We start from the raw sequence: 12054 nt of genomic DNA, 5'->3' as shown, positions 1-12054 counted from the left end.
TGCCATTGAAGCGCTCCCCGCCAGTGCAGAACCACCTAATGCACCGGCAGGCGCCATATGACGTAGACTTTACGCCACTGGCAGGATCGCCATGTAAGGATGGGACCCAAGACAGAAGTAAAACACAAGACTGTCGAGTATAAACTGTTTGTTTTTCTTGCGAATGTCCACATATTAAGTTCTAAATTAGCTACTTGAATTTTTCACACTTGAAAGTATTAAGCAGGGCCAGCCCTGGCAAGTGAGATGCGTTTGCGCAGAGCAGCGTTATACGTGCACCCAAGCCGCTATTAGAGTGCGTAAAAATGGAGATCCTTGAGAAACAAAATAAAACTCGTAGAACATACACCCGGACGCACAACGCAGACCCCTTCATATATATAAAAGTTGGGGGTCGACAATTTCAACCCAATATTATATTAAAATAAAAATTAAAAAGTGTATCCGCAGGGGCCCCCGAAACAAAAAGATAAACACTGGTCAACTGTCCGGGATGTAACACTCACAACAGTCACTATTATAGGCATAACATCCTTGAAAAAAACCGGCCTAGTGCGAGTCGGACTCGCGCACCTAGGGTTCCGTACTTTTTAGTATTTTAGTATTTGTTGTTATAGCGGCAATAGAAATACATCATCTGTGAAAATTTCAACTGTCTAGCTTTCACGGTTCATGAGATACAGCCTGCAAGGTGACAGACAGACGGACAGACGGACAGCGGAGTCTTAGTAATACGGTCCCGTTTTTACCCTTTGGGTACGGAACCCTAAAAAAACAGGAATGTTCCCAAAAGAACCTCAGTAATGTAAACGTATTGCGCTTGCCCACCCATAAGGCGCTGCGCCCGCGCAGGATGCAGGCTAATTGCACAACTCGCTAATACAACTCTTAATCTCAGACTCGTGATTCTGGTCAAGTTTGAACTGAACGAAACCATAGGGCGGTGTGGTTCAGGTAGGGAGGTACCGGACGCCATGAAATAAGATTAATGCAACTTGATTTGGTTGAATCTGCACTTACCTCATTCTGGTTGAGTTGAGAACAACAAACTAGAATAACTATAGAAGACTGACTAAATTTATTCTATTTTATTATATATATATTTTTTTTACTCAAAAGTGACGTGTATTGTATTGTAACCGCGAGCGACTCAACTGGATTGCGAGTGGTTTTAGAAAAATTTCTTTCCGCAAACACCGACTATGAAGATATGAAGTAACAATAGGGTATTCTCCTACTAGTCGAAACAGTTTCTTTTTTAGAACTGTCAAAACGCTTTGCTAATATGGAATTTATATGAAAATTAATATAGTGACGGCAAGGTCAACTACTACTATCTTCTATCCGATTCATTAAATAGAAATTGTGTTTAAAAATAACTCCTCTGTATGTTTTTCTAATAATTATCCGGTGCTTTATTTCGTGCATGGGGTGAAATAATTTGTTTTAAACACAAGCCCACCTACTTATTATATTTCTATCCGATTTATTAAATAAAAATTGTGTTTAAAAATAACTCCTCTCTATGTTTTTCTAATAATTATCCGGTGCTTTATTTCGTGCATGGGGCATCCCTATTATGCAGGCAACGGCTTTTACGAAAAAGAGCTATCAAACCATTGGTGTAAAATATGTAAACAACGTATAAGCGTATGCATATAATTCCGACCGAACACCGACGCCTTTCCACTTTTCCACTCCGCAATTCGCCACACGAGTCACAGCACGACTGAGCGCGCTGGTGTAACTAAATGCGATTTTGACTCCAATGTATCAGCCCAATTTGTAATGCTCGCAAGGCCGGTCTTTACGAAGTAATATATATGTCTATGCCAGCACGTTATAATCTAATTTCCCTTGATACCATCAGCTAACCATACAGTCCATACATCTCCTATCTGACCCGTGTGAACTTGTTCCACGCGAAAATTACCCGTGAGTTAAATATGGCCGACCGAGAACTATACTATCCTGTATTTGCTAATTATAATGTTTATAAGTTTGCCTTGTGCGGGTAAATGTATATAGCTACAGGTAGTAGTACTAGTAGTAATCACTTTATTGTACACAACACAGGTTTACAAAAATAAATTATAGTAATGGAAGTACAAAGGCGAACTAATCCCTATAAGGGATCTCTTCCAGCTAACCTTAGAGTAGATGAGTGGAAAACTATAGCCAGGTCAGATAAACAAACTTACAGGATGTACAAATTAATATTTAAAAAAAAGAAAGTGAAAAATTAAGCACACACATGTAACACATGCAACATGTAAGCACTAACTAACTAAAACAAATAACACATATAATTAAGGCTAAGCTTATACTCTGATTTGTAATTAGATTCCAAAAAACTAACCTCACTTTTTCTCTTTTCCGTATGTTTTAAGAAACTAAACAAAGCTAAAAGGATACATTTATATTTATGTTAAATGCCAGAGTATGCAAAAGGGAATTTGAGTTTACTTCTTTACATATTTTCCATTATAACGAAAGAAAAAGGATCTGAATGAGGTTAGTTTTTTGGAATCTAATTACAAATCAGAGTTTAGTTAAAATAATCTCAAACTATAGAGATTGTAACTGAGTTAAGACGAATGTTTGTACTTAACCTCTTATGAAATAAACAGTTAATTTTTTTTTTAACACCACACCACTAGCTTCTTGGTAAAGGAAAACATCGTGAGTAAACTTACATAATAATATATCCGCGAAGAAATTCAAAGGTGTATGTGAATTGTGAAGTCCCAAACCCGGATTGGGGCAGCGTGGGGACCGTTGCGCTCCCGTTGTTGTGTCGTTGTGTGAGTAGCTGGCTTAATAATGATTATCTATATCTAACTACTAAGAGATGGCGTTAGCGTGCAGCGCGCGTTCCCATGCGCCGGCGCACGACCGGCTGATTATGCGAGGATTAACTGTAGCACAAGTAGAGATTAACTAGAAGGTTTATTTGTGTAAATGAAAATGAGTAAGTAAGTATCTGCTAGCTTTAATAAAATCTTCAGCTATTTAACAAACGAGAATCCACTTCTCAAAATGGGTGCCAGTATTATGATGATGCTCTCCTGACCAATTTCGGCCATAGCGACTGTGTGCTCTGGAGTAGGCAATTTTTAATTCGCGTTATTAGCGTGTAGCTGATCCGCTCTCTGGTGCGCCCTTAGGTGGCTCACGTACCCTATCTTCATGCTAAAGTATTATTGTATGGTCTCCTTCAGCAGTTCCAGTTCACCAAATGTCACCTCCCGTGAACAAATTTGACGACTTACAAGACTAAACAATGAAATGTGACGTTTTCAATCTAAAGGTACCACATTGTCGCTTACCATAAGGACGAAAATTGCTTGTATGTTTATACGAAAAACCTGTCAGAGCGTTCTTAAGGCAAGCGACAATGTGGTACCTTTTGCTTGAAAACGACACAAATTAGCACACAAATAGTTTTTACATGACGAAGTTGCATGCAGTGGTAGTAGAGACTAAACCCCCTTATTCACAAAACTCAGCAATCTCTTAGGTGCAACCTTTGTCTTTTGTCCCTTTCTAACAAACAGAAACACCAAAATGACGGATAGGGAGTAGAGATAAACTATTATGAACGGTTTGACTTAACGTTTATGAATAACGTCAAAAAAATCGATTAAGTGCCAGTTGCACCATCCGCACTTGACAGACTGATCAACGTCACCCGGCGCGCCGCGGCGGTTTACTATGAAACTCTCCATACAATAAAATTTAGCGAACTCTCGATCACAAACAGTTGGTGCAACCGACCCTAAATCGATCGGTCCCACTCTTACGCTAACCATCGGAAACCATTAGGCCAATTCGAGTTTCAGTTATTCGATCTGTTCCGATATGATACTGATCTGTCAGAACGTTGTTGGTTGAAAAAAAGTCACTTTTGACACTGACGGATCAGTATCATCAAAGATAGATATAACTCCGTAATAGATGGATACAGTCTAAGGAAAAACGTGCCCCGAAAATCACAAAAATTTGATTCTCGATCAGATGGCGCCACTAGTTTTGGCCTACACTCCTATAGAGGGCGTTGACTGTTTCGTTTGTTATTTATAATTTTAATGCATACCAGTGAAAGAACATGGGTCAAAATCATATAAAAATAATTAATGCAAATAAAAAAATCATTTATCCATATTTAAATACATTTTATCGTATTTTTATAAATATTTATTTTTAGTTTTAAAGTGTGTCGACAGATGGCAGTGAATTTACTGGGGTTACAAAATTTACTATGACAGTACCGCTCTAGTATAAGTTACTCTATGGTATCATAGTGAAAATAGATCGAATAACTAAAACTCGAATTTTCCTTCATCACTTAGTTGGTAATGAACATTATTCCGTTACGCGTCGTCTTCGATGCGCCAGCAATTCACAATTTCACACATTTAGGGGTTTGAATTAAGGTACTGTTAAATTCGGATTTAGTATATTAGTATCAGTATTTTTGCAGCAGTAATGCAGGCAGCAGTATTGCTGTCTAGGTACACACAGCTATTACCTACGCACTTTATTATGAATGGAGTTCATTCATTCTTTCCACTTTTGCAGCTCGCTGTACCTAACTAGATGTATAAATAAGTAAATAAAGTTTTATATAATTGTTACTGAACGTAGACCTTATCTCAACGAGATAGGATCTACGCATGGACAGTTGATACCGTCTCGCATGATCGATTTAAGATACCTACGTATAAGTATGTTCCTAATGCTATACCTACTTAAGGCCGTTCCGTCGGTTTGCCGCTGTCTCTGTCACATTTCGCAAGAAAGAACGGGAAAAACCATGCGCGCCAAGTGTCACTTTTGATCGAATTTTGTCGATTTTTATTCATTTTAAAAACGTTACCCTACAATATCGAAATTCGAAAGCTATGAAATTATTATTTAAGTTAAGATTGCTTTTTCTTCTTTTTTTATTTATAGTATCACATAATAAATAACCGAGTAAAGTTGGATTAAAAGTCCGAGTTAGAGGTTACTTTGGGAATTAATTGTATCGAGCGAAGTGTCATAATTCGTGTATCGGAAGCTATGATATTAAAGATAATATAGTCAAGAAGTACATATATTTTTTCTACGTCTACGAATATCAACGCCTCTTAGAAAAACAGGATCATATAAGGAGATTTTTCGCCTTCTGGCTCAGGGAACTGCCTTAACTGATTACTTAATTTGAGTGTACCTATTTAGTTTAAGATTAATTTTAGAGCGCACCACGAACAAACTGTTTTACAGTTTGGTGAACATTAGATTACGGTACTTATGATGTTATAATTCTTGTTAAATTTTCAATAAAAAAAATAAAAAAAATTACTACCCGTCAGTATCTGTAAAATGTTCAATCCCAAATTTTAGTCCAAAGCACATTTAGTCTCAAATGATAGCAAAATCATTTAACCTAACTTGGTTGGTGGCTGGTAATGTGCAAAAAACTATTAAAACCATTACCTCAACCAAGTTCAGAAAACCTTTCAATTACACAGCAAAAAAGTCAACTATACAAGACCATGGTTACAATTTGGGGAAATTATCTAATTACACTTAATTATAAGGACAGGGAAATACCCGATCATCGAAACTGGTTACAGGAAATTGTGATTTATAATTTTATATACATGCCAATCTGGTAATGATCTTACAAAGGATGCCGATTGCCCAGGATTGTGCGAAGTTGAAGAGAAAATGCAGATAACCGGAAAACCGATGTAGGTACTTGCCTAAAATACCAAAATTAGCATGCATCCGTGATGAACGATAAGATTAAAAAGAGAACATAGAAGTAAGTAAGTAATTCAAACAGTATTTTCAATCTACTCAAAACACTCTTTTTAAAATATTACATCCCAAGTGAATCAATAATGCATACGCAAATAATGTAATCTGGTTTGATTTGTATAGTTATTAAATGGATAACCAGTTAAACCACTAACGCGTTTGTTTTATTACATGGCCAGTAACAAAGAAGAAGTTATAATGTATGTATGTATGTATGTATAAACTCTTTATTGTACAAAGACATAGAACACAAATATGGCACAGAAATAGGCAGTACAAAATAATAATATAATAGTATAATGCTATGTTAAGCTTCGGTAATAATTTAACTCCCGGTTACCGGACCTATTACCATATTCCAAATGGTAGGGAATCGATTTGTATTAATAGCTATGCCACAAAACAATTTGCTAGGGAGGTAAAGCTTTGGTATCCATTTAGCGCCTAGTTGATATGTATGCGCATAATATCTTTAGAGAGATAGAGCTATTTTATTTCATCAGGCGCTTTTATTATTTTATCGCTCTTTTTCGTTATATTTTCTTTATTATAACCCAATCAGCCATATTATTGTAGTAAAGTTTATTACAGTAATATTGTGGCCATTCAAGTGGTTAAACCAAAAATATATTTAATAACCTGATCTACCCGTTTGTTCCGTTAAAGAACAAGAAAATTGTAATGTCTTTTGAAAATAAAGAATTACAAAAATATTTAATAATACATTTTTGTAATTCTTTATTTTCAAAAGACACGACACATTGAAAAGTAACTGCCAAACTGCGAAACAAGTTTGATGCCAGTTAGTTTATTAATGACGTAGATCTGTTACATAATATATTATATTAACAGAGTTTAAATAGATACACATAGTAGAATTTATACGATGTTATTATTTATTATTAGAAGAGCTTTGTTAATTGAATGTTAGTATAAAAAACCTTGCATGAATGCAACTGGCACAATTATTTATTCAATGAAAAATGCAAAATCATGGAAAAAATAATAATGCACCCATGCACCTGACACAAGCCTTGAAAAGGCATCCTTTCATTACTAGTAAGTAGATACCAATGCAACGTGGTCATTACTCTTACGGTACATATTTACATAATTATATATTTGCATTCTTAAACGGGCATTTTTTCTCGTCTCGTGTAGTCTATGTAACATTTTTTTTTTTATACTACGTCGGTGGCAAACAAGCATACGGCCCGCCTGATGTTAAGCAGTCTCCGTAGCCTATGTACGCCTGCAACTCCAGAGGAGTTACATGCGCGTTGCCGACCCTAACACTCCTCTCCCTCGAGCTCTGGCAACCTTACTCACCGGCAGGAACACAACACTATGAGTAGGGTCTAGTGTTATTTGGCTGCGGTTTTCTGTAAGGTGGAGGTACCTCCCCAGTTGGGCTCTGCTCTAGATCTGGAATGACATCCGCTGTCCTGTGCCCTCCCACACAAAGCGAGATGTCATTTACAGTGCCCATACCTCTCTTTTGGACGTAGTTTAAGGACCTACCCCCGGGTCCGGACGTAGTTTAAGGACATACCCGGGTCCATACCTATAGGGCTAAGATGGTCGGTGTTTTATCATCTGTCATCATGCCTGTCACGTTCTAACAAGTATGTAAGTGCGAAAGTGACGCATGACATGACAAGTGATAAAAATGCTACCATGATACCGCCGCTAGATAGAGTCCATCTAAACTAACTTTGCAGCAACTAGAATAGAAATAGAAAAAACCGGCCAAGTGCGAGTCGGGCTCGCGCACAAAGGGTTCCATTACGCAAAAAACGGCAAAAAATCGCGTTTGTTGTATGGGAGCCCCACTTAAATATTAATTTTATTCTGTTTTTAGTATTTGTTGTTATAGCGGCAACAGAAATACATCATCTGTGAAAATTTTAACTGTCTAGCTATCACGGTTCATGAGATACAGCCTGGTGACAGATGGACAGACGGACGGACGGACAGCGAAGTCTAAGTAGTAGGGGCTTTTACCCTTCGGGTACGGAACCTTAAAAAATTAAGGAGTGTTATTTTAAACGTCATATTTTCATAGCAATTTGATATTAATGATGACATTGCCCCATTTTGTCATTCTCATTGTAAATTATGCCAATGCAGAGTTTGGTCCGATTCTGGCAACCTATGTCCATATTTTTTTTTTACTAGCCTAATTTAGTGTCCCACTGCTGGGCAAAGGCCTCCCCTCGTTTCCTCCACTCGACCCTGTCGTTTTTTAGTGTCCCGCCAATCCGGATAAAATGCGTCTAAGTCGTCCCGCCATCTCCTTTTCGGCCTGCCTGCACCCCGGCCAGCACCATCTATAGTGTTCCGTGGGTCCCACTCGGTAACCATTTTGGCCCACCTTTTAGGGTGCATACGGCAGACATGCCCAGCCCAGTCCCACTTAAGCTTAGCGGTCTGGACACCTACATCTACAACTCGAGTTCTGGAGCGCAGTTCCGTGTTTCTGATTCTATCAGTTCTGCGAACACCTAGTATACTGCGCTCCATCGCTGCTCGCTGGCAAACCTTGAGTTTGGACTTTAACGCCTCAGTTAATGACCATGTTTGAGCACCGTAGGTTAGGATAGGCAGGATACACATGTCGATGAGTTTGCGCTTGAGACACAGGGGAAGGTCGCCCATATATCGTCCATATATCAATTAAAAAATAATTGCTTTACCTACAAAACGTTGTTGGGAGGTAAATGGTATTGCTACTTAGACCCACTGCACTAACACTAACCCACTTGGCTTAAGCGGGTTAGCTGGGGTTAGGCGGTTAAACTGTTAACCCAGTGTCAAATTGTACTGGTAACCATGGTAACTCGAGGTTTAACCGGTTAACTTGGGTTAGTGGAATGGTGCAAGTGGGCCTTAGAAGAGTTTAATTCTTTTTGTAATTCCTACATAAAATGCTTTGTTATTGCGCTTAGCATGTGTTTAGCACTTTGTTAAACACACTTAAGACCGCCCCTTGTGAGTGAGCACAGATAATAGCACACATTATGGTTGCGTTGGTTCCTAGTTGGGTGACCACAAAGCAGCAAAGGATAGAATCGGACTAAGCTAAATCTGCATGGCATTGGCAATGACAAAGTGTGCCAATGTCATCATTGGATAATTTCATATTTATAAAATAAAACTATGAAAACGGATTATATAGCGTATATTGAATTTATAGTACATCCCATAAGTTTTTATAGTTTTATTTCATGAGTAACTATCGCGGTAACCAAAGACCATTTTCATATTTATATCAAAATTTGACGTTTTTAGGGTTCCGTACCCAAAGGGTAAAAACGGGACCCTATTACTAAGACTTCGCTGTCCGTCTGTCACCAGGCTGTATCTCGTGATCTGTGATAGCTAGACAGCTGAAATTTTCACAGATAATGTATTTCGGTTACCGCTATAACAACAAATACCAAAAACAGAATAAAATAGAGATTTAAGTGGGGCTCCCATACAACAAACGTGATTTTTGACCGAAGTTATGCAACGTCGGGCGGGGTCAGTACTTGGATGGGTGACCATTTTTATAGATAATGGTACGGAACCCTTCGTGTGCGAGTCCGACTCGCACTTGGCCGGTTTTTATTTTTTACACTATGTTCTGTTTAAATCGGTGCAAAATTAGCTTAGACGGACTAGCTTTAAGAATAATTTTTGTTAGAAAAAAAATTTACTTACTCGTATTATATCAGAGATATTAAAATGTGCTGCTTTTATAATTGCTTATTTTAGCTTTATTGTACAAAATACAAAATAAGTACAAATGGCGAACTTAATGCTTAATGTCAATTGTCATGCTAAACAAAGACCTAAAATTGTGCAAGGGGAATAGTAAGAAAATGTAGTCTCATTTTTTCTTTTTAAATTTTTGGTCAACCTACCCCACCACGAGCACACTATATATATACATTAATCTCAGCAAAAACTTCACAACCAATCATGACGCACATAGCCCGGCTGGTGCTGTCGCTGGCGGCGGTTGCGCTTGCGCACGCCACCGTGGAGGTGATGAAAGATGTAACCCTTGGCTTCGGAGAGGCGCTCCAGCGGTGCAGAGAGAGTGTAAGTTCAATCAGTGGATCAGGAGACCTAAACAATAATAATGTCTCATTGTCCACCCTAACTTCAATCGATAGACCGGTATACTGTTCACTTTTTCTACAATAGATCCAATGCCTGCTGCGACCGGTTCATGGGTGTCTATTGTTGCGCCTGTTAACGGGTTCTCCTCTGGAGTTGCATGCGTACATAGGCTACGGAGACTGCTTACCATTAGGCAGGCCGTATGCTTGATTGCCACCGCCGTAGTATTTTTTTTCCTTTACTCACTATTTTGTTCACAGTCCGGCCTGACTGAAGAGAAGATGGAGGAGTTCTTCCATTTCTGGCGCGACGACTTTAAGTTTGAGCACCGAGAGCTGGGCTGCGCCATCCAGTGTATGTCCAGGCACTTCAACCTGCTGACTGATGGAGAGAGGATGCATCATGAGAACACAGACCAATTCATCAAGTCGTTCCCTAACGGTAAGACCCCCACACTGGCGTCTAGTACTCTAGTCAGACGTCTAAAAAGAATCGCCGGGGTACAATTCACAACAACCAGTTTAGAAATTTAATTTTCTAGGTATGCACATAAATAAAGAAAAAAAATAAAGAGTTTACTTGTTAAATTCATGTAAAAATAATAACAAAAAAATTCAGTTATAATAAGAATAATAATGATAAAAAAATTAAGCGAAAGTAAAATCCATAAATTCCTTAATAGAGTTCATAGGGTAATATAATAGCGACAAAAACCATTTTCCTTTCTCTCTAAAACACCTAACTTCTACTAGATTTCTTAAGGCCATTTGCGCAATCCAGGGTTAGCCACTAACATGGAGTTAACAGTACATTAACCCTGTGTTAACGGTTAACTCAGAGGGAGTTGGCTAACCTTAGATCGCGCAAGTGGCCCTTACCCATCATTGGCAACGACATCTATAGCTGATGATTGTTGCAGCATGGGATAAAATCAGGTGTTGCGGGGAGGTTGATTGCAACGTCTGCGATGACTGAAGAGTCCAATAGCAGAGCGGCATCTTCTGCCACAGCAATCACAAACATGACGAGAGTCCAAGGGAGGAGGTCTAGCAGATCGGAGTATTTTCTGCCTAAGGTTCTCTAACCAGTCCTTGTCATGTTTGTCTACACCCGCTTTGAGATCTCGACGCCACTCTGCCCTTACCCCTTACCTTACCGAAGCTAACATTTACCTAATGACGCGAAAGTGACGGATGAAAGAAGAGTGCACGCAGCGGAAATGAGAATGTTGAGATGGATGTGTGGAGTGACGAGGAAGGATCGGATTAAGAATGAATATATTAGGGGAAGTTTGAAAGTAGCACCAGTAACGGAGAAGATAAGAAGTAGTAGGTTAGCGTGGTATGGGCATGTGATGAGGAGGGATGAATGCCATATAGGCAAAAGAATGTTAGGGATGAATGTTGATGGACGGAGAGCGTATGGTAGACCCAAAAAGCGATGGATGGATTGTGTAAAAGAGGATATGAGAAAGAAAGGAGTGAGTGCTGAGGTGACGAAAGATAGAGGAGAATGGAAGAGAAAAACATGTTGTGCCGACCCCACATAACGTGGGATAAGGGTAGGAAGAAGAGAGAGCTAACATTTACCTAATATTGACAGGTGAAGTGTTATCCAAACAAATGGTAGCAATGATCCACTCCTGCGAGCAGAAGTTTGAAGATATGGACGACCACTGCTGGCGAATCCTGCGCATCGCGGAGTGCTTCAAAGGCGGCTGCCAGGAGCGCGGCATAGCGCCCTCTATGGAAGTGATGATGGCTGAGTTTATTATGGAGTCTGAGCCTTAAAACTCGTTTTGAGTCTTAAGACTTAACATGAAAGGACAGTTGTTGACAAATATAAAACTTAGTATTCATGTTCTGACAAAATAAGTGTTTTTACATGTCAGATACTAGATTGAGAGTTTGATTACCCAATTTACAACCCAATTAACCATTCTGCGTTTGTACTAATTTTATACTAAATTATCTTAATTATATATAATTAAGATAATTTTTATAAAAATTGTCTTAATCGGATTGTCATTTAAGTATCTGGGATAATAGGTGTAAAAAAACAAGGTTTAGTAGTCAAACTTTGTCAAGATTATTGTGATAAATTATGAGGTTTTTTTATTTTGATATTCGTTGACAA

The 12054-nt window shown here is 38.6% G+C and overlaps 2 protein-coding genes across 2 annotated transcripts in view; one reads left to right on the top strand and one right to left on the bottom strand.

The window, feature by feature from the left end:
- Positions 1-12054, bottom strand: part of LOC134749601 (phospholipid phosphatase 3-like) — a 462302-nt gene that overhangs the window by 92493 nt on the left and 357755 nt on the right. The gene's annotated exons all lie outside the window — the stretch shown is intronic.
- On the top strand, positions 9741-11714 carry LOC134749266 (general odorant-binding protein 1-like). The gene is made up of 3 exons (XM_063684158.1): positions 9741-9897; positions 10179-10359; positions 11521-11714. Exons 1-3 carry the CDS (start codon positions 9775-9777, stop codon positions 11706-11708), a joined length of 492 nt encoding a protein of 163 aa, XP_063540228.1. The 5' UTR covers positions 9741-9774; the 3' UTR covers positions 11709-11714.

This window comes from Cydia strobilella, chromosome 18 (assembly GCF_947568885.1).
Source record: "Cydia strobilella chromosome 18, ilCydStro3.1, whole genome shotgun sequence".
In the NCBI taxonomy this organism is placed as follows: domain Eukaryota; kingdom Metazoa; phylum Arthropoda; class Insecta; order Lepidoptera; family Tortricidae; genus Cydia; species Cydia strobilella.
Note: the sequence above shows the minus strand (reverse complement) of the source record. Positions and strands in the feature narration are given on the sequence as shown.

What these genes read in the sequence shown, in the direction of transcription:
- LOC134749266 (XM_063684158.1), top strand. Translation starts at nt 9,775, where the DNA reads ATGACGCACATAGCCCGGCTGGTGCTGTCGCTGGCGGCGGTTGCGCTT. An exon ending in TCCAGCGGTGCAGAGAGAGT is followed by an intron (nt 9,898 to 10,178) that starts GTAAGTTCAATC and finishes TTTTGTTCACAG; the next exon opens with TCCGGCCTGACTGAAGAGAA. An exon ending in CATCAAGTCGTTCCCTAACG is followed by an intron (nt 10,360 to 11,520) that starts GTAAGACCCCCA and finishes TAATATTGACAG; the next exon opens with GTGAAGTGTTATCCAAACAA.